Source organism: Terrapene carolina, unplaced genomic scaffold, assembly GCF_002925995.2.
Source record: "Terrapene carolina triunguis isolate 2854851 unplaced genomic scaffold, T_m_triunguis-2.0 Scaffold62, whole genome shotgun sequence".
Lineage (NCBI taxonomy): Eukaryota > Metazoa > Chordata > Testudines > Emydidae > Terrapene > Terrapene triunguis.
The window spans coordinates 16897091-16925053 of record NW_020664413.1 but is presented as its reverse complement, the minus strand read 5'-3'; the positions used below and the strand labels follow the sequence as shown (position 1 = coordinate 16925053).

Genomic DNA, 27963 nt, shown 5'->3' with positions numbered 1-27963 from the left:
TTATTGAGTGCTTGGGGATTAAAAACTACAGGGTTTTGCTGGCAGTTGCAGAAGCAAGAGAAAATTACAAATATCTGATTTGCTACCTAATGCTTCTGACACATTCAATTTACTCACTCGTTGGCCTACCAAGAACTTCATATTAATGCTGGGTCTTAGACTGCTGTAGCAGAATAGTCCTAGATTAAAAAATGCCTTCCAAGATGGCAGTAGGGCTAGTAAATGCTGATAGAAGTTTCAAATCCTTTAATTCTTTGAACTTCTTTCATATTAAATAGCATAGCATTTCAGTTTTGAGTTAGGCAATTTGTATTTCAGTCATGGGATATGAAGTAAAGTACTATATAGTTCAGTCAGTGTAACCCATAAGCCCCACTATCCAGTAGAAGTTTTAGTTTCATTAAATCAAATGAGAAAAACAATGATTATTGCCCAGTTACTCAAAATTACATTTGTTGGGTAGAATTTCCATTCCAAGTATTGTTTTCATCTTCTCCATCATCTTGAGTCCTCAATCTGTATATTTTTCCTTCTTTTTTAAAGTCCTCCCCACGCTTTTCCAGTACTCGTTTCCTCACTGCTTGCCTAGACATGAAGAAAATTCAAGTTAAGAGCAGTTTCCTTAACAGCAATTGCATTTATATTATCTGTTTTCCTATGCCAAGTCTATACCTCTCATTTTGAGGTTTGCTCTGACTGGAACAAAGTTGCAATCTATTGCTTTCCTGCAGATCATGGAGCTCAATTTAGCTGAAAATATTTGTGACTTGGAGGATCTGCATGGCTCCTAATCTGTAATAAATGTCTGCTATGGAAGTGATCAACAAACCAGCCTTAAGTAGTTGATCTGACAGGGAGAGAAAGCCTTTGCAGCTGCTGGGGGTAAGGAGCAGGTGAAGCAAATGAGAATTTCTTCAACTCTCACATAAGTAACTTTCCTGTACAACCACAGTTTGAGAAGATTTGAGGGCAGTATGGAAAAATGGAGGAGAAAGAACAGACTAGAAGGCAGTCATCTGATAGTCTGGCACTGCAGCACTGCTAACCCTCCCAGCCATTTTATTCTTTAATGCAGTCACCAGGGGCTTTTCTTGTGGCCTCAGCCTCCTGGGCTGTGATGTGGGTGGGGGAAAGCAGTTGTCCCTCCCTCGTGCTCCTGGATGCATAGCCTTGGTGTTGGTTGCTGGGGCTTCCAATTGGGCCCTGCTCCCCCCTGGAGACACCTGGGGCACAACGCTGGAGGAGCAGGCAGCTGGTGAGTTCCCCATCTTCCCAGAGGTGGCATGGAAGACAGGCTCCAGCCCTAGCCACAGGACTTCAGGCTCTGCCCCCCAGCCAAGGCTTGATTTGTCCCTAAACTTGCCAGGGCTGAGTGAGTCTGCTGTGAAAAGTGATACTTATGTTTGCTATGAAAAGTGATATTAACGGACTTACTATCTAGCAATAGATAAATAAATATGTACAAATACATGTCCAAATAATTACCTTTAGGAAAAACAAATTACAATGAAGTATTTTAGGAAAAAGTGTGAGCAGCCACAAGCAAGAGTTGATGGCCGCACACTAAGGCCACCAAATAATTTGGCCTGAGAATCCCTGCTTTAAAGCTAGTGACTATAGAAGGCACTTTCCCAGAATGGACTGATTATGCAATAACCATTCTTGCATTAAAGATGTTTGAGAACTAGTTCAACAGGGCACTGGAGTTCCAACGTATAATCAAGAGCCTATTGATGGCTGGGTTTGAGTCATGAATTCCCCTCTTGCTTCTAAGACTGCCTACTGAAAGACTTCACACATTCCGTAGCTGTAGAGAAGGGATGTTTCTCCTTGAAAATAACCAATAGCCTCCAAGCATTAGTGTAGCAAAGGAAACCAGTCTAAGTAGAGCTGGGAGAAATTTCAGTCAAATAGTAAATTCACCAAAAAAATGGTTTTGGGGTGATCAAAACCATTCATGAATTCATGTCAGATTGGGTGAATAATTTCAGCTGAATAAAAAATGAGGGGAAAATTTTTAAAGCAGTCAGAACAGTTCATTTTGAAATGGTTTAAATCAACCCATGTTCTTTCAAAACGACATTCAAATATTTTCCTTGACCCAAATGAAATTTTTTCATGTTAGAAAGAAAAATCAAAACATTTGCTCAGCTCTACCTCATAGTACCTCTCAATCATTAATAGGGAAATACTATCCCCATTTTACAGATGGAATTGAAGCACAAAATAGATTAAGTATCAGGGGGTAGCCGTGTTAGTCTGTATCCACAAAAACAATGAGTCCGGTGGCACCTTAAAGACTACCCACTTATGCCCAAACAAATCTGTTGGGCTTTAAGGTACCACCAGACTCAAGATAGATTAAGAGACTTGCCCAAGATCACATAGGAAATGGGTGGCTAAGCCAAGAACTGAACCCACTTAGGTTCCAGTCTCTGATGCACTAGACTAGACCATCTTTCCTACCCCATTGTGGGCCAGCAGCAAAGATGTTAAAAAAAAAAAAATAGGACTAAAACTGCATATATCTTAACTACAAATTAGAAATGGAACATGAGTCAGATGGGCTTACCTGCTTGGCTCCACAGTGCTAGATGGTGAAGGATTTGAATGTTCTTGTTGATGTCCTGCTCTTGCTGTAGGGTGCGAGGGGGGAGGGCTGGTAAATAAGAAGTTGCTAATAAACCTCCAGCCAGCTATGAGTGGATAAAGTATCGTGCCCAAGAATTTCCAAAGATCTCCACTTGATGCCTGTACTACTGAAGTAGCAGGTCTTCCCGCCTATTCAAGAACAAAGGAAGTTAAGACATTTTTGAAGAGCAACAGATTTACACAGGATATTTGACATACCACTGGTTGAAAAGTAGCTCAATGCATATATGTAAACACCTAAATATTTCAGTTTGTCTCACATCTCCAATTCCACCACAATGACAATGTGTGCTGGAAGTGAGTTCTGGGCACTGACCATACAAATGGGCAGCTGTCAGCTTAATAACTTTGTTTTATAAGTGGTTGAAAAATATTCACAAATAGTTTATTCAACTCTTTCTGCACCAGGTCAGTCAGATCAGGGCTCCCTGTGGTAAACCTTAAAAGAGACGGAGGAGAGCTACCGTAAAGGGTTGGCTGAGTGACTATGGGAGCAGAGCAGGGAAGCAAGAAGGCAGCCTGGTCACTGGAGCCAGTATAGACAGCAACATGCACTTTGGCATTTGACTACCAGTGCTGTATGGTGGTGATTTTGTGAGAGGCATTTTCATTGCTCATCCTTGGTGTTTAAGAATAATGCTAATTTATTTTTAAATTCTGGCCTGTGTCTAGGGCTCCATGAACATACACTGAGCATTACAAGATGGCTATTTGTTAGCTAGGGGAAGACAAAAGGCAAGGCTGCAAGTCGAAAATCCAAACGAGTCTGTTTTAGCAGCTTCTAACTATTAAACATATTTACTTTCAAGTTTCCTAAATCCTGAGGGATTTAAATCTCCATTACAAGTACAAATCTCTATACAATCTTAACTATGAAGTTGTAACTGATTCCACTAATCAACAGCACACCATGAGGAGAGTCATCTTTCCAAACATACAAAAAAAAACTAGATAAAAATGTATTAAAGAATTACACTAATTGCCTAGGACTGGAAATGTAAAATAGACATTTAAGTCTGAACTGTACCTGTAATGAAAGATACAATATTGTACTTATTTGTGAATTGAAAAGAAATATATACTTGCCGGCAACAATACTATTGAAGCACTTGGTGCAAGCTCTAGCTCCAATAATTTCTTTCCATAATCTTCTTTGATAAACTCCCTTCTGGGAAACATTGTAGCCAATGAAAAATTACCGTAAGTGTTGCCAACAGTCTGTAAGAATGCAACAGGGTAACAATTTTTAAATAGGTCAGTACTTACATTCAAAGTATGAAGAGATTTGCCCCTTCCAATATGCTTTCTTTCCTGTAACAACCCCACGGTTCTATTTCAAAATATAGGAAACCTTCACATAGGAAAAGTGCATGAGTTTTACATATTTGATTTCCTCTCTCTTGTCACTCACATTCTTCACTGGATAGAATGGGTATTCTCCCAAAAAAGAATTATTGCTGCTCTATTAAACAGACAGTAGGTGGTGCTGAAAAGGTAGCAATGAGAGCCCTCACTGTATACAACAGGAAGGGAAAATGGAGTCCCTAGACTGGTGGTCAGAAAAGCAGACAACTAGGTGCCAGCTGTGAACCTGTTTAAAGGCTGCCAGAGGTTGAATTTAAAGTCCATCTCAGCAGTAAGCGGGACTATAGCACACAACTTTGAGCCCAACATCAAAAAAATTTCAATTTCTAAAAACAGTGATGAGTGTGTCAGCTGTTATGGATAAATTTAAGTGTTCTGAGATTACCTCTTATGTAACTTAAAAATAAAGGAGACATTAAATTTACCTGTGCAGCAAACTGCCTAGCTTCTTCCAAGGGGGCTTCAGCAGGAAACTGATTAGTAAAGGAAGATCCATCGGGGAGGCGGAACTGAATTCTCGCTATAGCACTGTGGGAGACATTTCACTTTTAGTCAGTGCACACAAGAATTTCAGGCAAGTGTCCTTTAGTATTCAAATATAGAAAAGAATGGTTACACTTCCCTAAGTTATTAAAGTCAGATAGATTGTCAGTATGGAGCCACAAATTTGGGAGAGCACAGGCCTGAAGGCTGGAATGCTCTGGAAAATAGTAGCCAATGGATCACACATACAGTCCTCATAGAAATGAACTTTAGGCGCAAGCCTTTACAAAGAGCCAAGAGTGCCAAACCTCCCCCTGCTCACTTTCTTCTACTTATTTTGATTCCAAAATAGGGATGGAGGATAGGGCGTGTAGATCTGTGTGAACTATCTACTCAAAGAGAAGGGTATTTACAGTACAGTGTGGTCCACATGCATTCTGTTGTTGGTACATGTTACAGAGATCAAATTCTTTTGGACAGCAGTGTTTGCTGAGGTAGCACCTGCACCCTAGATGTCTTTGTGCTTCAGACCCAAGGGCATGAAGAGCAGGATAGGCCCAACCATCCCTCAATTCTTTTGCCAATACAGAATCTCAGGGGAGCAGGATTCTATCATAGCAGGGAAAGGGGAGGGGTCATGGAATCCATGTGGACAACACATCTCGAAGAACCTGCAGAGTAGGTAACCATTCTTTGAGTGAGTGTCTATGTGGATTCTTGACTAACAAGCAGTTGCCTGTTTGCTTGGAGGTGTGTAGTAGAAGTCCTCCTTAAAGCATGACTAAGAGGACAACCATACCAAAGCAGGCATCCAATTTGGAAGCCTCTACCAAAAAATAGAGTCTTGTAAATGTGTGAACTGAGCTCCATGTAGCTGCCCTAGATTTGAAAACTAGGGACACTCGTCAAACAGTAGCTGCCCGAGCTGTAATGTAGCTAGATCAGTGTTTCCCAAACTTGGGACGCCGCTTGTGTAGGGAAAGCCCCTGGCGGGCCGGGCCGGTTCATTTACCTGCCCCAACCGCAGGTCCGGCCGATCGCAGCTCCCACTGGCCGCGGTTCGCTGCTCCAGGCCAATGGGAGCTGCTGGAAGCGACACGGGGGACCGAAGGACGTACTGGCCGCCGCTTCCAGCAGCTCCCATTGGCCTGGAGCAGCGAACCGCGGCCAGTGGGAGCTGCCATCGGCCGGACCTGCGGACGGGGCAGGTAAATGAACCGGCCCGGCCCACCAGGGGCTTTCCCTACACAAGCAGCGTCCCAAGTTTGGGAAACACTGAGCTAGATGTATCTAACCTGGCCAACTCGTAACATATTCTTATACAGTTGGATACCCATTTAGATAATATGAAAATATTGCCTGACCCGTAGCCCTCTCTACAAAGCAATAGTTTAAACGTACTTCTAAATGATTTTGTCCTGTCAACATAAAAGGACAATGAGCTTCCCTCAAGGTTGAGTGGGGCTTATGGAAGAAAACTGGGAGATGAATGAACTGGTGTACATGGAACAACTGTGGACAAGAACTTGAAATGAGATCTGAGAATGACCCTGTCCTTATGAAACACTATGTAGGGGGGACCCGCTCTGAGGGCCTGAATCTCCCATACTCTGTGAGCAGATGAAATGACCACTAAAAAAAGGAAGTCTGCATAGATAAGTGATAACAGAACAGGCTGCTAAGGGTAGATCCATCAACACTGCTAATAATTTAATATACTCAAGTATAATACTGGGGGAGTGGGCTCTGGAAGTGGTGGAAAAACACGAACAAGGTTCCTCCTTAAGGAACATTACTACTGTAAACTGGAGGGAAAAAGTGTTAGCAGGATGATGTACCACATGGCCCTAACATAGAGGGGATCGAAAGTACAGATTGCTTCAGAGCTAGAAGACAGTCCAATATTGTGGAAATGGCTGTAGTCAAAGTAGAGCTTCTATCACTTCAAGCTGAAGCAGCACTACAAAAGTGGAAAATACTAGTGTAGATGCAAAAGATACTGCTGGGCTTCTAATTCACATAAGTAAATATAACAGACATTTCACAAAATTCTGGTAAGTCCTCCGCACTTTTACATACTGATGAGAAAGATTGATAGATAAGCACAGTCAAGCTGCAAGATAAAATCCACTCCTTTTAACCTGAATCTATGATCTTACTGCCTATCATAGAGCCTAGGGCCCTAACCAGCACAAACTAGATGTCCATAGAAATAACGCACAAGTGAAAATAGGTGATGTAAGAAAACAAACTTGCGCCTAATAATAAAAGCCACATGTCTGTATGTACATCAAGTTGAAAAAATGAAAAACAGACAAGATTCTCTAACTTAATGCACAGGGAAAAAATTTAATAATTCTGAGTAAGATTTCTGTTTATTCCTGATCATATCATTTATCATTCTGAGACCCTCCATGAATAATGTGCTTCAAGCAGATAACTAGAAAATACACATATTTCTTGAAAGAATCAACAAGCTTACCTTACATCAACAATGTTTAATCATTCCAGCATAGTGTCATCTAATAGATTAGGCTCTGGTAAAAAAGTGTCTACTTCAGAGCTAAGGCTAGTAGTTTCCTCGCCTCCCTCCCCAAAAATACACACTGGTATACTGGCACACTGCTCACCTCCTTTCCTTCTGAGAGGCTTCTCTTCTAGCTTCCGCTTCAGCCTGCTTAGCTTGCTGAGCTGCAGCTTTTGCAGCTTCTACTTCTTCCTTTGTCTTTGCAAAGCGAGCTGCTCTTTCAGCACGATCCTTTAATGCGACAAACACAAATCTGTTAACTTGTGCTGTAAATTGTGTGTTAATACCTGTTCAGACAGAGTAACTGATGCAATCTGCAATTAAAAATTTGCTCTTGACAAGAGCCAAGGAAGGGAGGAAAAGAGGCCAAGCCAGTCATGTTGCAGACACTGCAGGAGAGAAACACTTCCTCTCTCCTAACTGTTCAGCCTGTATCTTGTTATTTGATAAGTTATTCATTCTACTGAATACTGGAATTCAAGCTTGTTCAAATTTTTCTAAAACAAATTTTGGTATAACACTAATGTAAGCCCTAATTTCTAATCACAGGACTCTTCAGAAGCTATAATGAAGAAGTTTGAGAATCACCTAGACCAGTGGTTTTCGAACTTTTTTTCTGGGGGACCCAGTTGAAGAAAATTGTTGATACCCACGACCCAACAGAGCTGGGGATGAGGGATTCGGGGTGTGGGAGGGGCTCTGGGCTGGGGGTGCGGGCTCTGGGGTGGAGCCAGGGAGGAGGGTTTTGGGGTGCAGGAAGGGGTTGTAAGTTTGGGGCGGGGCTAAGGGCTGGGGATTGGGGCGCGGACTTACCTCCGGCGGCTCCCGGTCAGCGTCGCAGCCGGGGTGCAGAGGCAGGCTTCCTACCTGTCCTGGCACCACAGACCGCACTGTGCCCTGGAAGTGGCCAGCAGCAGGTCTGGCTCCTAGGCGGAGGCGTGCAAGCGGCTCCGCGCAACTCTCACCCACAGGCACACACACTCCTCCAGTTCTGGGAACCGGCCAATGAGAGTGAGGAGCTGGTGCTCAGGGCGGGGGCAGCGCACGGCACCCCGTGGCCCCCCGCCTAGGAGCCGGTCCGGCTGCTGGCTGCTTCCAGGGTGCAGTGCAGTGTCAGAACAGGTAGGCACTAGCCTGTCTTAGCTAGGCAGCACCGCTGACGTGACTTTTAACGTCCCAGTTGGCGGTGCTGACCAGAACAAGGTGACCCAGTAGTGGGTCGCGACCCACTGTTTGAAAAACACTGATCTAGGAGGAGGATTTCTATTGGTTGAGATGTGACTATTCAACAAAAAACGTTTTTAATTTTGGAGGCAACTGCAAAGATGGTGGTGGTGTTCAAGGTGATTTCACACCATCTCTGTCTGCATTTCTAAATCACATTTAACAGTATATAGCCATTCTTGTGCCCAACAATGCCTCTCATGATATTCAGAGCAGCTCTGGTAATCATTACATTCACTCAGAGACAGAATGAGAAGAGAGACATCACTAGACTTTTTTTTAAAATATATAAAATTATTATTAGGGAACTAAATGCACAAAGTACTAGCAACCAATTCAAAAAATAGCACATCTCTCTCGTGCCCAATTGAACCTGTTCTGGTCTGTGCCATATGCTGAGCTATTTGCTGCTTGGTATGTGAGAAAAAGGAACCTTTTGCTTTTGTGTGTGTGCACAATCCATTTTCAATGGATTTTTATATAAAGAAAAATAAATTCTTGGTTGCAAACTGAAAAATTGAATTCTTGTAAAAATCTATAGCCTGCTGAAGCTCTTTGACAGTAGTAACCATTAATTGAAAGCATAGCTTCCAATAGCAAAAAAGGGAGGACATTCAAACACTTTTACAAGAGGTTTGCAATCTGTTATTTTAGTCTTCCATGAGTTACTAAATGCCAAGTAATCTAATCAATTTATCTATATTTAAAAAATAAAAACTTTACCATTGCAATCTGCTGTTTTATACGCTCCCTAGCTGCTTTTTCTTCTGCCTTTTCTCTGCTCCTTTCTTCTAACATTCGCTTCGTCAATTCTTCTTCGTGTCGTCTTCTGTAGTCCAATATTTCTTTCCCCGTTTTTCTTCGATCAATTTCTTTCTTAATTTCCTTCTGATGGAAGATGACCACATTACAGAATTCAACCAACAAAATATTTCTTTTGAACAAGAGCAAAACTGGACTTAACTGAACTGGAGCCTGCACTGAAGATAACTAGATTTAAAATATAATCTAATTATATGAGTGTTATTTAAAGAAAGATCTCAGAGACTGAAAGCAAAATCAAATAAGAATACCACTGATAGTAACAAATTTAGTTACATTTTACCTGTTCCTCCTCTTTCCTTTTCTCTTCTCGTTTTTCTTCAAGTTTTTTTGTTATTCTAAATAAAAACCAACAAGATTAAAAGAGAACTTACAACTGTGGTTTGAAATGTTAACATTTTCTTTTTGGCTTTTAAAAGGATTAGACAAAATTCAATTCTGTCAAAAATTCTTAATAAGAGGGAAAACATGAAGATGACTATGAATTTATGAGATTAATCCTATTTCATGGAGCTATTCTGTATTAACAAATAGGGTTTGCCTTATGTGGAAAATTGGGTGCTGATTCACCAACCAGTTTCTAGTCTCCAATAATTTGATGTTATCTGTTTTAATATATCCCTTCTATCATTTATCATTAACTGACTGAAAAATTCAACCATTAAAATGTGATATTTTTACACACTCTATAAATGGAAAGAGAAAACAATGCCATAACCAAGATCTCAAATTCAGTACCAATGGGAAGAAGAGGAGCACTGCACGGCCCTTCTCACACATCTATCCATAAGGAGAGTTTAGGAGCTCCAGAAAGTCCTTGCCTCCCTATGCCTTCCTTTGCAACTTAGCAGGTTCCCCAGGTCTTCATCTTGTTTCTTCATCCATTTGAACTCTCCCTCTCAACAATGGTAATAGCTTTAGTCTTTCTGGAACTGAACTAGGAAATGGCTGGAGATTTATCAGATATGCAGCAAGTGATAAATTCTTCAGGTTGGTGTAATTATTGAGCAGGAAGATGATTGAGAGCAAAGAGACTAGACTAAGTAATTGTATAACCATGTGCAGAGTGAGAGGCTAAGTATCTGGAGAATTACCTCTAAATCATAGAACCTAGATGGCAGCTCCAAGAATGAGTCATGATCATCGAATCTGAGCACCAACCCACGCACTGAGAATTCAAATATAACCCAGGGCACATTGCTCCAGTTACACATTGCAAACATATCAAACAAACAGGGCTTTGGAGCGGAGCCTGGAGCTGGAGCGCGGAGCAGCTCCGGAACAGTGGAGCTGCAGGTTTTTGCCTGGAGCTGGAGCACAGCTCCAAAGCCCTGAAAACAAAGCACAACCATCATGCCTAGTGGAAAGGCAACTGAACTGGGACTATTCTTAACTCTGCCACTGGCCCACTGGGTGACTTGGGGCAAATCACTTCACCTGTTTGTGCCTCAGTTTCCCATCTGTCAAATGGGAATAATAATGTACGGTTCTTTGAGATCTAAGCACTATATAAAAGCTAGGTCTTTTGATTATTACCTAGCCCAGTAACATATCACCTGCAACCCTAGGTGAGGAGTACAGCTATCTAAATGAACACTAACTCCTATCAACAAACACTTACTCTGTTTAAAACACTAGGAAATTAAATGGCAAAAAAACGTCATTAACAGAGTTACAGTTTCCCGGTGATAGCTTGTGTCCCTCTAAAATGTTGAGTTCACAAAATTCAAACTTCTGAAAACCAGGCAATACAGAGTTAAGGTTAATGCCCATACAAACTTAACTCAATTCTGAGTGATGTCCCAATATGCCTATAAAACATACACACTCCCCCATTCTGCTTTTTCATAGTAATGGACAGGCGCTACTTGGTCACTCAAACACTGAGCCTACTCAACAGAATAACACACTTGCAAAAATTAACAACCATTTCATACCCTTTTATTGGCCCTTCACACTTACACACAAGATACCACCTAAATCTATACCTCCCCCTACTCATCACTAAATCGACAGACTACTCTCACATCCCACCTCACTACAGAAAATACACAAGGCAGGAAGACCCCAGTACCCTGCTACAGACACAAGCAACACAAATCTGTATTGAAATGATGCGGACTGGAACATCGAGGTGTATATATACTTCTTTCCTTTGATAACACATGGGGGAATGGGACTTGGACCCAGATCTCCACATATCGCTATTATAGCTCTTCCAAGCTGCTCCAACTGCTCCTCCATCATTCAATACAACTACACCTAACACACATGCTGGAGTGCATGCAGATCATTCCCAACGGCTATTGCCAGCTTCAGGGGGGAGGAGTTAAGGTTGTACAGTTATTTAACTTAACTCTGTATTTCCTGGTTTTCAGAGGTTTGAATTTTGTGAACTTGACATTCTGGAAAGGTCCAGGGTATCCCCAGGCAACCTTAACTCTGGGTTTGTTTGTTTTTCCTTCTTCTTCTATTTAAGCCATATTGCAGAGTAAAAGGAATCTTTTTACCCTAATGTTAGCCATATAACCATAGGTCTCATTCACTGAAAGCACAGACATCTTCAATTGCTTTAGGAAAACCATTTACTTCACTTAAACGATTCTCAGCCAGGAGTTACTAAGGAGTTAGATCTCTATTTTAGGTATTTTTAGTACATTCACTAAACAACCTTTGCTCACTGGCAGTACTCCATTGAGCTACTTAGAGGACCCAACCCACCTCCACCCAAGTTTAATATCAAAATCTTTCTTGGACAATGAACAATATCAAGTTCTGCTTTGCATTTCCGAACAGTCTCACTCAAACCTGTAGAAAAATATGAACATGTCTATTCAACTACCCACTCCCAGCCTCTCCATTAATCCCTATTATTAAGATCTAACTTGTTTTGCTTATAGGATATCTTGAAGGAAAATAAATCTCCTGCTTCCATTTGATAAAATATTCCCTGACTGTTTTGAGAGTTCGATTCAACAGCAAAAAGATTGAATAACTGAGTCCAGATCTACCAAAAAGCATGCTTAACATGCCAAACTTATCACAGTCAAAATGAGAGAAAGGAGGCTTTCCATGTTCGTCTAGTTACCATGTCAAGCAAAAAAAGTCAGTTAATGAGTGGACAAAAGGCCATTTCAAATTAAGAGAATTAGAATGTTACAGATTTGGCTCTGACTGGTAGATCTGCACCTGGCACTCAGACTGTCACGAGGCAAAATCCATTAGCTCTAGAGTCTGAGAAATGTGATGCTTAAGATTAAAATAGTCACTAGTAGTTTTAGCCATTTTCTAAAAAACATTAAAACTTAATTTAGAACAAGATAGAAAGTCTACAAAAAAAACCAGAGACAAACCTTTCCACTTTGGTTGTAAGGTCATTCACAGGCTGTGGCTCAGTCACTCTCTCATCTGAAGAATTATTTGATTCCTGAAACTGATTTGCCTGGCCTGAATTTGCTCTATCTTCAAGTGTTTTAGGAAGTCATACAGAGGAAGAAAAAAGGCATATTTGTCATTTGTTACTATTTTTGCTAACGATTGCCCTCTTAAAGAAACATACTGGGCTGTGTTGTAGGACTACTGTTTACCAAGCATTAATTCCTCTAAAAATAGTGCTTTACTAATAAGGTCAATAACCTAAGGAGGAACAGATATTTAGAACTGAAGAACTGAGTTTAATTTTAAGAACACTGTAGTTAAATAATTTATTAATTACTATCTTACAAGAGCTTAATTTTCTACTCACTACAACAATGCGAGATGACAGGACTTGTGGCTTTTTCAGTAGACTTTCTGCAAGATGTGCTCTGAGAAAATACTATCATCCCCAAAAGGACACAAATATTTTACCACCATTCGTGTTAATTTTAAGAAGATGGTAACCATACTGTTAATATTTGAAGAGCAAACTAGTATATAGAGAGTTGTTGTTAATTACCGTCAGAAGTGCTTATTGTCTCAAGCTGTGTTTCACAAAGCTCAACGGTTCTGGACTGAGCGTTTTCGGAAGTGGTGTTAGCCTGGAAGGAGGGACTCTGAGCAGACAACTCACTCCCATTCTCTAATGCTTCATTTTTTACTGCATGCATCTTAGAAAGAAAAAAAAGCAGTGATAGACAAGACTACAAAATTTAGATTGTGCTCTCAGGCTTGAAGCTTAAGCCTTATGAACCATTTTTTCTTTGGTGGGTGAAGGCAAGCCTTGTAAGCCCTACAAAAATAAATATTCGATAAGTTATCAAATATATTGTGTCCCAACTATATTGCAACTTTTTTCTTAGCCCGTATGCACTGAAAACATGTGAACACTATATTAAGAAACTAATGCTTCTACCAGGTTTATCTCAAAGTTTCCGACCATGACTTTAACATTTCTTTCTGTCTAGACTGATAGAGAAAAAAGTTGTAACATGAATGGGCTAGAACCATGTTTGAATATGATTACTGCTGGAATGTAGTGCTAGTCCTATGCTTTTAAAATCTTTAATGTGATATAAATTTGGATAGACAATGTGAGTGAGATAATATATTTTACTGGACCAACTTCTGTTGATGAAAGAGAGAAGCTTTTGAGCTTACACAGAGCTTGTCTTCAGGTTTGAGAAAGATACTCAGTGCCACAGCTAAATCATGAACATTAATAAAGATGCTGGATTTATGGCTCATTATAACAACCTGTAACTCACTAAACCTCCTTTGTCCTATTACTGCAGAAGTGTTAACTGTTCACTTCACTGTGAATGGACTCTTGCAACATCTATTAACTCCTTATGTTTAACAATCTGTTCCATCCTACAAACATAAAAATGGCCATATAGGGTCAGACTAATGGACAATTTAGCCCAGTATCTTGTCATCAGACAGTGGCCAGCACCAGATGCTTCAGACGGAATGAACAGAACAGGACAATTTATCAAGTGATTCATCCAGTCCCAGCTACTGGCGATCAGAGGTTAAGCACATCCAGAGCATGGGGCTGTGTCCCTGACTATTTTGGCTAATAGCCATAGATGGACCTATCCTCCATGAACATAGGTAATTCTTTTTTGAATCCAGTTATAGTTTTGGCCTTCACAACATCCTTTGGCAATGAGTTCCACAGGTTGATTGTATGTTGTGTGAAGTATTTCTTATGTCAGTTTTAAACCTGCCTATTAATTTCATTGGGTAACCTCTTGTTTTTGTGTTATGTGAAGGAGTAAATAACACTTCCTTATTCACTTTCTCCACACCATTTGTGACTTTATAGACCTCTACCATATCCCTACTTAGTTGTCTCTTTTCTAAGCTGAACAGTCCCAAGATTTTTACTCTCTCCTCACATGGAAGCTGTTCCATACACCTAATCATTTTTGTTGCCTTTTTATGTACTTTTTTCAATCCTAATATATCTTTTTTTGAGATGGGGCAACCAGAACTGCACACAGTACTCAAGGTGTGGGCGTGCCATGGATTTACATAGTAGTGGCATTATACTTTCTATTTTCTTCTTTGTCCCTTTCCTAATAACTCCCAACACTGTTAGCTTTTTTGGCTGCCACTGCACATTGAGCAGATGTTTTCAGAGAAATATCCACAATGACTCCAAGATCTTTTTCTTGAATGGCATCAGCTAATTTAGATCCATCATTTGGCATGTACAGTTGGGATTGTTTTCCAATGTGCATTGCTTTGCATTTATCAGCAATTAATTTCATCTGCCATTTTGTTGCCCAGTCACCCAGTTTTGTGCGATCCCTTTGGACAGTCTGCTTTGGACTTAACTATCTTGAGTATTTTTGTATCATCTGCAATTTTTGACGCCTCACTGTTTACCCTCTTTTCCAGATCATTTATGAATATGTTGCACAGCATTGGTACCTGCACAGATCCTTGAGGGACACCACTATTTATCCTGTGCCACTGTGTAAAATTGACCATTTATTCCTACCCTTTGTTTCCTCTCTTTTAATGAGCTACTGATCCATGACTGCCAACTTTGCATAAGAGCCTTTGTTGAGGGACCTCGTCAACTCCTTTCTGAAAGTCCAAGTACTCTCTATGAACTAGATCACCCTTATCTACGTTTGTTGATCCCCCTTCAAAGAATTCTAATAGATTAAAGAGGCATGATTTTTTTTTTAGAAAAAGTTTCAACAAATCTGCCTGATACTGAAGTTAGGCTTACTGGCCTGTAATTGCCAGGATCGCCTCTGGAGACTTTTTTAAAACCTTTTTTCACATTAGCTATCTGCCAGTCATCTGGTACAGAGGCTGCTTTAAGCGATAGATTACATACCACATTAGTAGTTCTGCCATTTCATATTTGAGTTCCCTCAGAAATCTTGGGTGAATACCATTTCATCCTGGTGACCACTTCTTATTGTTTAATTTATCAATTTGTTCTGAAACCTTGTCTACTGACACCTCAATCTGTGACAGTTCCTCAGATTTGTCACCCAAAAAGAATGGCTCAGGTGTGGGAATCTCTCATATCTTCTTCAGCGCAGACCCATGCAAAGAATTCATTTAGCATCTCCGCAATGGCTCGGTCTTCCTTGAGTGCTCCTTCAGCACCTTGATTGTCCAGTGGCCCCACTGACTGTTTGGCAGGTTTCCAGCTTCTGATGTAGTTAAAAAAATTGCTCATAGTTTTGGTGTCTTTTGCTAGTTGCTCTTCAAACTCTTTTTTGGCCTGCCTAATTATACTTTTACACTTCACTTGCCAGAGATTATGTTCCTATTCCAGTAGGATTTGACTTCCAATGTTTAAAAGATATCTTTTTTGTCTCTAGACACTTTTTTGCTCTGTTGTTTAGGCACGGTAACATTTTTCTGGTCCTCTTACTGTTTTGTTTTTTTAAATTTGAGGTATACATATAGTTTGAACCTCTATTATGGTGTTTTTGAAAAGCTTCCATGAATCTTGCAGTCATTTTACTCTGGTGACTGTTCCTTTTAACTAGCCTCCTCATTTTTGTATTGTTCTTCTTTTTGAAGTTAAATGCTACTGTTGTGGGTTTCTTTTGTATTCCCTCCATGCCCCGAAGGATGCTAAATTTAATTATGTTATGGTTGCTATTACCGATTGCTTCAACTATATTCACCTCTTAGAGATCCTGTGTGCCATTTAGGACTAAATCAAGAGTTGCCTCTTCCCTTGTTGGTGCCAGGACTAGCTTCTCCAAGAAGCAGTCATTACTGGAGTCTAGACATTTTATCTCTGAATCCCATTCTGAGGTGACATGTTCCCAGTTGACACCAGTGGGGGTCCCGCTGCCAACCCACCCTCTCCAGTACCAGTAGGGGTCCTGGGCTGCGTGCCGCCGCCACCCCCCTCCACCACCCCAGGCAGCCTTCCCTCCCGCTCCCCGCCCAAGTTTAGTCATCGGTATTTTTAGTAAAGTCATGGACAGGTCACGGGCCATGAATTTTTGTTTACTGTCCGTGACCTGTCTGTGACTTTTACTGAAAATACCCGTGACTAAAATGTAGCCTTAGTAATGATCAAATCTGCAATTACTATTACCTGTCTCTTCTAATAACCGGGGTTCCCTCCCCCGTAGAAGTATCCTCAGTGCAAGAGGACACCATGACATCATCTGGAAGGAGGATCCCAACTATGGAATAATTTCCCTCCGTTATTGCTTGAGGTTCTCCTTCCCTAAGACCTTCATCCTCCACAAAAGCACAGAGCCTGTCAGACTGGGGGTGAGGCGCTTTACTCTGCCCCGGAACGTCTTGTCTATGTACCGCTCTGTTTCCCTTGGCTCCTCCAGTTCAGATACCCTGGTCTCAATAGTTCATACTTGGTCTCAGAGCCATGAGCTGCTTGTACTAATGCACACATATGCCACCTGCCCACAAAGCAGGTTATCATACATGCTGCATTCAGTGCAATGAACTGGATAGCCCCCACTCTGCTGCTAGACTTTTGTCTGCATTATTTTTATTCTTGCAGGGGTTTCTTTTTGTGGGGGGAGGAAGGGAGGTTGAGGGCAGGCTGTTATTGGACGTTTAGAAAATGTTCATTAGGTGTATCTGGCTATCACGCTCCCTCTCTAAAATCCCTTGCAAAACTCACACGAGCTGGTGAACAGGAGCAGCAACTCTAGTCACTTACAAGCTAGCTTTTAAAACCCCTATTTTCCCTGAGTTAGTCCCACCACCTTTGTCCAGGGATCTAAAGGGAGTAGGGATCAAAAGATGGTAGGCTAGAGCTTTGTTAGGAAGCTCTCAACCTTACCTAGAAGCCTGCTAGGTTCAACACACAGCCCCCCTAACAGTCCACACTATAAACTTCAAGCAAGCAAGCAAGCAAATAGTTAACAGTCCACAAACTCACACCAAAGTCATGTAGTTGCTCCTCCTTCACCTGGAGAACTCCCTTGCAAAACCCCCATTTGCTACTCCTGTTCGCAAGCTTTGGATTTAACTGTATTTAGCTGGATACTCTGAATACCTGTCCCAGACCTGAAGAAGAGCTAAGCTATAAAGCTTGTCTCTTTCACCAATAGAAAAAACGCGTAGGGATAGCTCAGTGGTTTGAGCATTGGCCTGCTAAACCCAGTGTTGTGAGTTCAATCCTTGAGGGGGCCATTTAGGGATCGGGGGGGGGGGGAGTCAGGAACAATACTTGGTCTTGCTAGTGAAGGCAGGGGACTGGACTCAATGGTCCCTTCCAGTTCTATGAGACAGGTATAACAACAAGTTGGTCCAATAAAAGATTACCTCACCCACCTTGTCTCTCTAATATCCTCTGACCAACACAGCTGAACACTGCAAACATAAATGTAGATAGTTTTGTTTTGTTTGAGTCAACACTACAGACCATGTTACCATCACATTATTAAACCATGTCCAAGCCCTGCTAGAATAGCAGCTCTGAACAGAGCAATGATTAAGAATTGTTTAGCACACGTATCCTTTTTGTGTCAGTGTAGTGTAGGTGCTCTTAACCTCCTGTGACAATTGGTTTACTTAACATGGACAAACAGTTTTCAAAATTAGTTCATCTGTGCATAATTGGACAAGGCAGTAACTTTGCTGCCTGGGAGTGAGAGAATACCGATCCAGTAGTCCTTGCTTCCTCTGGTCATACACTTGGGCCCAATGTCGTCTGCTGTCTTGCAGAGATGAAGGCCACAAGCCCTTGTGACAGTATTTCATATACTGAAAAAGCTGGTGTGCAAGCATTTGTTACCTGTTTGACTTTGTGGATTCTGGTAATAAGCTCCTCTGCAGAGACACTGCCAGCAATTACTTCCAAGGGGATTCCATTGTCTCCTATAAAGAAGCTGGATGGAATACATACTACAGGATCTGCACAGTAATAGTAAAGGCCAATAAATGGATGTAGTTAAAGCAGCAAGATTAAAAGAAAAACTAATGAGTAAGCTACTAGAAAAGGAAAATGCACCCTATCAATCTGAAATCCACCACTCCAAAAATAGAGCAGAAAGTCTAGTTTAAGTTAAAGCACTTCTCTCCAATACAAGCCTTAAAAGAAAATTATGTATGTATCTGAAATCAATACTGTTTGTGAAAGAATTCATAAACATGCCAGAGCAGTCTATCATGTATAACGGTATTACAGATAATCCAATTATGCTTTAGAACAAGTATGTTATGTTTTAGCGTTAAGCAGAATATGAAATAATAGTAAGAAATCCATTAAAATCAGTGCACATCTGAGTGTCATATCAATATGACACTCACATTCTGGTTGTACTTCAATTAACACTAGCTATCGAAAGAACAAAACAAAAAAGAAATATTGAAAGTTATCTTCAACATCAAAGGATGTTCTTATAACTATGGAATTTGCTCTTTCTTCCTCTCTGTCCCCACCACCACAGAGAATTGTAGGAGTTTTAAGTAGAGGGCTATTCATTACGCATAATGGAGTTACTCTTGATTTACATCTGCATAACTAAAAGTGGAATCCAGCCCTTGGAGTCAGACATTTTATTCCTCTTCCTCCATCCCAACTTCAATTAATAGTATAGCATCTAAATTATTTATTTTTTGTAATTCTAAATATTAACACCAGTACATATCACCAGTTATGGTCTTTCAAGTCTCCAATAACTGTGTTATTCCTATTATGTGGAAAATCTGATTATCTTCAATTTAGAGGACATTATGTGATCAGTTATAAGACTGGTAGCTGATTATAATGGCTTTTAACTACATTTTAAATATATGTTTTTATATGTACTCCTACATATAATCTTCTACATATACTCCTATGCCTTATGAAGCAGTTTCAACACTGTTTTTTATTGGAAATCTTAATCCTAGGGAGAGGGCCCTATAATTGTAAAGAACAAATATCTCTAAAACAAAATGAAACATTTGAACTGATTTTAAAAGGATACAGATTTGTGAGAACTGTAGACATGCTTCGCTGTATAAAGCAAAAGATATGTTTAGCAGATCAGTCTAATCACTTTACACCAATCATAGATTAGGAAGAGTTAGTCTCATCACATCACAATCTATAAGTGACACACACTCATTGTACATGGGACTGTTCAAAGACTCACGAGATTATGGAAAATGACCTTCAGCTACATTTTCTCATTAATACATTGGAAATAGTCAACATTCTTGGCTATTGCAACAGGCTGTAAAAGTCCACACTAGATTATTTTAGTGAAACTATGGGGCAAAATAACACCACCATTTTGGATCACTGGTTGTACGACACCTGACTCTGACAACAAGCAGTATAATGAAATTTACAAAAATTCTCCTTTGAGTGCTTCAAGATAATGGGATTCTTGTAAATTTCAATATACTGTCTGCTTATGGAATGGAGACACTAGGTACAGCCAGGGATAGTGCTACAATTCTGAGTAACTCAGTGAGGGACGTTGGTGTTTTTGTACTGTGTGCACAGCAATGATTCAGCCCGAGTCAACCCATTTCCTAGGTTTGTTTCTGTTGGGACATCCAGGCCTGCAAGATTTTTCAATTTTTGTGACTCATGGAAATTTCTGAACTAGCTAAAATCTTTACTTGACAAATTCAAAAGTCCTTTTAGAACACTCACATTTGTCTGATTTTATAACACTTCATTATTGTGCTTCGACAAGGATCAACCAGACCATGATTTGGCTGTTGACTACAATACTGCAACAGGAATGTAACTAGAATACTTTTAAAGCTGGAGTAAATCATATGCATCATCTGCTAATTTTTTAGCCTCCAGCTGCACCAAGACTATTGAATGTACTTCAGATGCAAGGCCCTAGAGCAAACAGGAGATGTCTTAAAGAGCTAGGTATTATTATTATTAACCAAAACTGAAAAAGACAGTACAACATGTAAAGTGTTAGAATGTGACCAAACCTTTTTATATCAATTTTAATAGCAACAAAACCATCTGAGGCTGCTTCAGTCACCTTCTGATCCTCCCAACTTGCAGCCATCTGTGTGGATTGTTCATCATCACCTGCAAGAGATATGCCTTCTTATCACAAACATGAAGCTAAGCACATCACAAACTGCAAGTTCTGGTCTGATACTGGCCTTACTAAACTTGCATGAATTTGGCTTCACAAGTGACTGAAATCTTCATAAAATACAGGGGTTTTAAAATTTATGTATTGTTTTTAAGTTAGTTTGTTCTCAATTACAAATAGTAGTTTTCTTTGAGACTTACTCAAGAAAAGGAGGGTTAAAACAAAATGTAAATGCTTCAAGAACATCCAAGAAAGCCTAGAATTTAAGATATATTAGTTAATAAAACATATAATAATCTTGAGGGGCAAAAACAAGCCAATTATCCCAAAGGCTGTTATTTTCTTTGAAAATGAACAGAAAACAGTATTCTGTGATTTGAACAGTGGAAAACATTTTACATGTGGTCATCAACATGCACATCAAATACTCCTTGAACATTTTGAACTAGGAATAGTCTGTATTAATTTGCTAAAGGCTAGAAACCTTATTTGCCAGTGAATTCTAGCAGTTTGCTAAAAATGTTCATTAAAACCTGTTTTCACTATTTTTTTATTTATTTTAAAAATGTGTTTTTTGGGACAGGCCATTTAACGGTTTTTCTCTCGCTACAAAGTAGCTCTGTAAAACTCTTATGATTATTACTGTGTATTTGCTAGTATAAATGTGCCTGAAGCCTTGTGTGTGCAATTACTACAAGACCAAACAAATGAATTGTAGCTAATATATCAAAATGTCAAGTCTTTCATCAAACATGTGTGGCAAATAGTGTAAACAAAAGAAATACTATAGTTGTGAATTAGAAGAAACTTCCATTCTAAACCTCTATTTACTATAAAAATAACAGAAGTACTTGTGGCACCTTAGAGACTAACAAATTTATTTGTGCATAAGCTTCCGTGGGCTACAGCCCATTTCAACATTCCAGTCCCAAAAGTAACATTTTAGAAGTTCTCATGCTTGGCAGACCAGTTAACTACTTTTGGAAAATCTGGAGAAAATCCATTCAGGCATTTTTTAGTTATCAAAGAATATTGTTCAAACACTTTTTTTCTGGTTTGACTTAGATTTAAAACTTTTATGCAGGCATGAACATAAACCATATACCCTGCTAGATTTGAAAGATTAAATTGTGAAAGTGCATGCTATTTTCCTTGTCATATACAGTTTCAGAAAAAAGGTTTGATAGCTAATGGAAGCTCCTAAATTCAACGTAATGAACTGAAGTCACTCTCTTACTCAGCGGAGCCTCATCTAGACATCAGAGTAAGCATGCCTCTCTCTCTTGCTATATTGTTTCAGCAGTCTTCCTATGAGTGTGTCCACATTAGGAAAACTGGTGTTTTCTTACCATACAGTAAAATCCTAGTGAACACATGGCCAGTCTGTAGTTTTGTCACATTAGCAGATTAAGGTAAGACCTAGGCTCCCCACTAGTATTTATCTTTACTTACTAACATGTGAAAACTACAAACTGTCTTGTTTTCACTAGGATTTTAGCACGTATTAGTTTCTACATAAACAAACATAGTAGAGAACACAACTTTTTTCCTAGAAAAGACAAGGCCTATAAGCCAGTTTTATTTTGAACTGAGAAAACAGGATATTGATGCATAGCTACACATATGATATCAAAAATGTGTTTGGAGAGGATTAAATATTAGTCAGTCTTAATCAGATTTATTCACTTGTAATAAGCAAACAGTCATCCAGAAAGAACTAATCCACAGTAATTTGTCTTATTTAGAGCTGTAGTGACTCTTAATTGTTTGGAACCCACTATTTTGTTTTCTTTTGTAATAATGATTGTTTATATAAGTCTGGCTATTTCATAATACTGTTAGTTGTTTCTCCATTATATAAATATATTATCCAATGACGACAAAAAAACTCACATAGTAGTCTATTAAGTAATTATTACTATTTACTTTTTTAATGACAGCAGGGACACCCATTCCTTTCCTCAGGCATTGCACCTCAAGCAGACCATTTGGCCTTTCTGCTTCTTGGAGGAGGGTTATTTCAAACCAGCTATGCTGACAAATGTTTGCCAGCCACATGGATGAGTTCTCCCTTGCATGTTTTGTACTCCAGAAATTTGGGACCATTTCATTATTGTATTATTTCTCTCTATTACTATTGGAAAGACCCCTATAATTCCATTTAATAAACTTTGAACAAAAAAAAAAAACTATAAAATTATTTAATCTGGGAATCCTTTGGATTGACACATTTGTTTTCTACGCTTCTTTAACATCAGTGGTTCCCAAGGTGCCATCAACAGACCACTGCTGGCTTGGTGCTGGCTGCTCCTCCTTGCTTCCAACTGCTTAGAGGCAAGCAGGCACTTTACTACATGCTTTTTTCAAAAAGGATACACTATTATCCTATTAGATAGCTAAAAATACCTAAATCCTTGCTTAATATTAGCTTTTCCATGTGAGCAATTGCTGCAGTTTCCACAACATTGTTGTGAGATCACAAATGTGAGAAGTTATCCACAGTATAATCTCTATAAAATGTGACCCAAAACATGAAAAAGTTGATAACCTATATTACATAAACCATGTCTCATGCCATTTAATTTAAAATCTATAACCATCAGTGGAGGGGGATTTCTATCTTGTGTCTATTTTTGTTTACATAATCCTTTCCTCTTTCCGGGTTAAAGTTCATCTAATGTTTCCTACTGTAGTATAGTTTTGAAATAAAAAGGTTAATACAATGATTAAGAATCCAAATGCATATAATGAGCCTCAGAAGATCCAAGACATTAAGTTAAAAGGGAATTCTAAATGTTGTACACTATTTAGTAGTATTACCGACTGGCAGAACTATGTTGGGACTCTAGCTCCTTAGGCTGTCAGAGACCTCGTAGGTTTCTAAGATGGGAAAAGTATCACTTTAGTACTTCTAGCAGATGATTACAGTGTTTATATAGCCTCAATAGAGAGCACTGACCTTTTCAGCTTGCTGGGTAAATATAGTTATCTACAATGAGAAAAGATGGGTGTATTTTCCCCATTATGCAATGACTGTAGAAAACTGAACCATTCCAGTCTTTATCTGTGTCTTGTAAAACACCAAACACACTGTTGGCGTTAAATAAGCTTTTCCATAATCAGCATCAGCTGTCAATGGGCTCAAATCTTTTCATTTTCGAATCCTTTAGAACCATACAGAAAACACAGTACTTCAGTGGGTCTTAAGGATTAAGTGGTTAATTGGGTCCTAAACCAAAATTGCTTTGTTTTTCTTTTGGTATTCAGCAGATCTTTGTCAACGAATATGGCAAAGTCCAGTTCTAAAATGAGTTGAAGATTATGTGTTTGTTGATGTATAAGAAATTATATGAAATAACACCTGTAACTGAAGCTGAGACTTTATGGGAGAAATTCACAGTTTACTGGACACCCTTCGATAATTGAAAGTGCTATCGGTGCATTTTAAGTTATAGAAAAAAAATGCAATTTAAACAGAGTAAGTCTATTTGGTGGAAGTACAGCTTCCAGTCTCAGAAGGGTCAACTCCGCCCTTCATCTTTAAGTAAACTGAATTCCATTTCAGTTGCCTCAGTCTGTCTCTTGGTCTCCCTCTACCTTTTCGATGAGAAAAGGTCCTATTGGCTTTTTATTAAGGTTAAAAATTCCATAGCAATTTTGTATAATAAGGGTTTGTTGTGATGTCCAAAGTTTCCTCTCCCACTACAGTTGTAAAGTATGCTACTGAACTGTTGGCCTCCATCCCATTAATGGCACTGTCCATATATAATTTGAAAAATGCTTTGGAAGCCCTTGGAATGATAGTTATTTGTCAGACAGCAATTCAGTTACTTATTATACCTTACTTCAAAACCATGTAATGAAAAAGCCATACAGAAACGCACACATAAGAACCTGAATTCCAAATTTCCTGACCTGTTCAATTACAATCTTAACATTGTAATCATATTTTCTGTTTTTAATTTCTTTTTATTTTAAAACAAGAAAAGCAGTTCTGTAGGTATTTTCTAAAAGGCACCTAACATTTATTTTGATGTTCAAACCTTACAACCAGCCAGTTGCCTGGCTGGTTGTAAGGTTTGGACATCACCAAAATCACCTCTGAGGCAAGATAAAAACATGTGAAGTTTCAGTTTAAGTGGCATTGTTTCCAAAAATAACCAGCCTTTCATTTATAAGCCTGAATTTGTAAAGTGCCATCTCAATCATAGAAACGTAAGTATAGTCTGGCAAGAACACTGTAAAACCTGATGTGGACAGTACAGAATACAGAAACGTATCTGAGTGAGTTTTGCATCAAATGAAGGATTAGTTTTAAAGGAATTAATTCCAGCAAAAAGTGAAACAGAAAGCTTTGTATCTGCAAGTTAGCTACCTATGAAATTCTGGAGAATCAGTTTTTAGTATTAGTTATACTGCATCTTCTGTACAGCAGTACAGTCAGTACGTCAGCAGTTATTTGAGGCCACTGATTAACCTTTTGGTTCCCCAAAGGTACATGTTCCCTAGGCTGCTTTTTTGTGTGCAAGTCTCCAATCCAATCCCTAACTTTATTTAATGTTTCAAACCAGTTTATATTAGATGGAGGCATACTAGCACTCCCTGCTCTTTAAAACCAGCAGCCTCTGTTCCTTTATTTGCAACTTCATGTAAATGGCCATTATTATTCAAATTTGGCTTTTCATTTTAGAATTTAGAACATAAATGAGGAAAGAGACCAAAGAGACGCAGAACTGAACTGGAAACCTAATAAGTGGTAAGTGATATCCTGTTACCCTTGACAGGACTACATTAGAAATACAAGTTAATACATTTAATACTATCAAGAAGCGCCTTGAAATGGCTGAAATGTCCATGAAGTTAATGGAAACTTCTTAGCCACAAGCAGGAAAATAAAAATCAGTCTTCACCGAAGTCGCAACATTATGTCTCACAGGTAAATTGTCAAAAGTTACAAAATGTGTATGTCAGGAGGTTTCATGTTGTTTACTAATTACCTTTCCATTTGATCTTATATAACATACTCTATGATAACTGCATCCCTAACTATAGAGCCAAGGGAGGAACCACTTGCTCTGTATATAAATCTGTAAAACATTTTGGGATCTTTGCTATAAAAGAAACTTCATTAAAAAGATGTCTTGTCAATAGAACACTGAATTCCACAGACAGCTCCCTCAAAGCTTAGGAAACAATATCACATCTCACTCTATAACATGAGGGGTATAAAATAGCTGGACTGAGCCAATCCCACTTTTTAGCCACCACATTCATTATCCATAGCTACCTCCCAGTGGAGGATGCAGAATAAAGAGCACTATGCCAGCCAAGACCTAAAAATTGTTACTACCTATTTAAATTGTCTTTTGTGACTTTATCTGTGGAAGGTAGATGCATCCCATGTTTTGATGTTCTTTTTAAAAGTTACTTGACACTAGTAGTAGGATTTGTTCTGGGCAGTGGTGGTTGGTTAGTTTTAGCTAATTTTTTGTATGAGATGCTCAGAGGCCTTCAAGCCACAAGTATATAAACTATTAGACATCAAAATAAAAAGATTATTCATAAACAAACACAATGGAGACAAAGTAAAAAATAAGAACCTAACCACCTCCTCCCAATTTCTTACATTTTCTAGATTGTAAAGCAGTATACACAGTGTGTGCATGTGTAACAGTGGTAATGAGAGAGCTGTACCCCAAGTTTAATGTAAGAACATAAGAATGGCCCTACTGGGTCAGACCAAAGGTCCATCTAGTCCAGTATCCTGTCTTCTGACAGTGGCCAGTGACAGGTGCCCCAGAGGGAATGAATAGAACAGGTAATCATCAAGTGATCCATCCCGTTGCTCATTCCCAGCTTCTGTATAGAGGACTCAAAAGAGCATGCAGACAGCATAGGAACAGTATAAAAAGTTATAGATGTGATGAAGAGTGTCTGCAGAATTATATAGGGGACTAGGATAGGAAAGAGGGACAGTATAAAGCTTGAAGTACCTACACAGGAAGCCTGGAAGTGAGCAGGGCATGGAGAACCACCATATACAGGGAATGCTGTAGCACTGGCATGACAGCACAGAGAGAATTGTGTGTGCTGTGACTGGGGACATTAGTACTGCAAAGGACGTTACAAAATGGGGAAATAGAGACCGCTGCATAAACAGGCAAGCAGTTGTAAAACAGCTATTGATGGCATTGCAAAAACAGAACCAGGAGACTGCACTTGGGAGTACAGAGGCTGCAGGCTAGTATAGTTAAATAGTACAGACAGCTGTATAGGAGCCCAGACTCCATGAAGCAGTATAGGGGTGTGGGGTGTAGAGTCTACACTGTGCACTACAGAGAATGTAAGGTGACATGGAGACTGCTTAAGGTGGTAGAGAGAACATATCACAGCATTGAGCATTATAGGAGACCTGGGAACTGTATGGTGTAGTACAGGGGGCTACAGAGGAGCATATAAAGTATAGGAAACCTAGAAACTGCATGAAGCAGCACAGAGGGGTATATAAAGGCAGTATAAGAAACTATACGGTCAGGGGGTGGTATAGGGGCCAATAGGGTCAGGCTACAGTATAGCAGGCTTGGGGCCTGCCTGGGACAGCACAGAGGCTGGTACAGAGGACTAGAGGGTCAGTTGACAGTATGGGGGCTTAGGGGCTGCCTGGAGCAACAGAGGTGGTGGTATAGGGGACAACAGAGTCAGGTGATGGTATAGCGGGCTTGGGACCTACCTGGGGCAGCACAGATAGTATAGAAGACTGTCAGGTCTGGCGACAGTATAGCAGGCATGAGGTCTGCCTGGGGCAGCACAGGGAGTGGTATAGGGCAGTGGTTTTCAACCTGTTTTCATTTGCTGACCCCTAAGACATTTCAAATGGAGACGTGGACGCCTTTGGAAATCTTAGACATCGTTTGTAGACCCCCAGGGGTCCGCAGACCAGAGGTTGAAAACCACTGTTCTATGGTAACGGCCTTTTGTGGGTCTGCAGACCCCAGGGGCCCACGGGCCACAGGCTGAAACCCACTGGTACGGAGCACGATGGGGCCAGGCAATGGTATAGGGGGCGCGGGGCCTGCCTGGGGCAGCGCGGAGAGTAGCACAGGGGACTACAGGGCCAGGAGACGGTATAGGGGGCGCGGGGCCTGCCTGGGGCTGCGCGGGCGGTTCCAGAGGGGCGGAATGGGGAGCTCTCAGGGGCAACAGGCGCTGTCAGCAAAGGGGCTGCCCCGGGGACTATGTCCGGAGGCCGGGAACGGCCGGGCCCCGCTCCCCCAGGCCCGCTGCCGGTTGTACCTGACACGAACACCACGAAGACCGAGCTCTGTTGCTTGGCGGCGGCGATGGCGGCCGGGATGGTGCCGCGGAACCACAGCATGGTGCCCCCCCTAAGCTCCCGCTCCCTGGACCCGGACCCCCAGCCGCCCACCCTCGCGATGCGCATGC

General features: G+C 40.2%; 1 protein-coding gene across 1 annotated transcript; it reads right to left on the bottom strand.

The window, feature by feature from the left end:
- Nucleotides 1-105: 105 nt before the first annotated feature.
- UBXN4 (UBX domain protein 4) lies at nucleotides 106-27919 on the bottom strand. The gene is made up of 13 exons (XM_024198838.3): nucleotides 27814-27919; nucleotides 20408-20510; nucleotides 19432-19460; nucleotides 18255-18373; nucleotides 13011-13161; nucleotides 12427-12535; nucleotides 9357-9411; nucleotides 8975-9139; nucleotides 7131-7258; nucleotides 4443-4545; nucleotides 3739-3870; nucleotides 2573-2781; nucleotides 106-585 (listed from the first exon to the last, which is right to left on the bottom strand). Exons 1-13 carry the CDS (start codon nucleotides 27893-27895, stop codon nucleotides 447-449), a joined length of 1524 nt encoding a protein of 507 aa, XP_024054606.1. The 5' UTR covers nucleotides 27896-27919; the 3' UTR covers nucleotides 106-446.
- Between the last annotated feature and the right edge of the window lie 44 nt (nucleotides 27920-27963).

What these genes read in the sequence shown, in the direction of transcription:
- UBXN4 (XM_024198838.3), bottom strand. Translation starts at nt 27,895, where the DNA reads ATGCTGTGGTTCCGCGGCACCATCCCGGCCGCCATCGCCGCCGCCAAG. An exon ending in CTTCGTGGTGTTCGTGTCAG is followed by an intron (nt 20,511 to 27,813) that starts GTACAACCGGCA and finishes TATCTCTTGCAG; the next exon opens with GTGATGATGAACAATCCACA. An exon ending in TCTACAGTTCTCACAAATCT is followed by an intron (nt 18,374 to 19,431) that starts GTATCCTTTTAA and finishes ATTACTGTGCAG; the next exon opens with ATCCTGTAGTATGTATTCCA.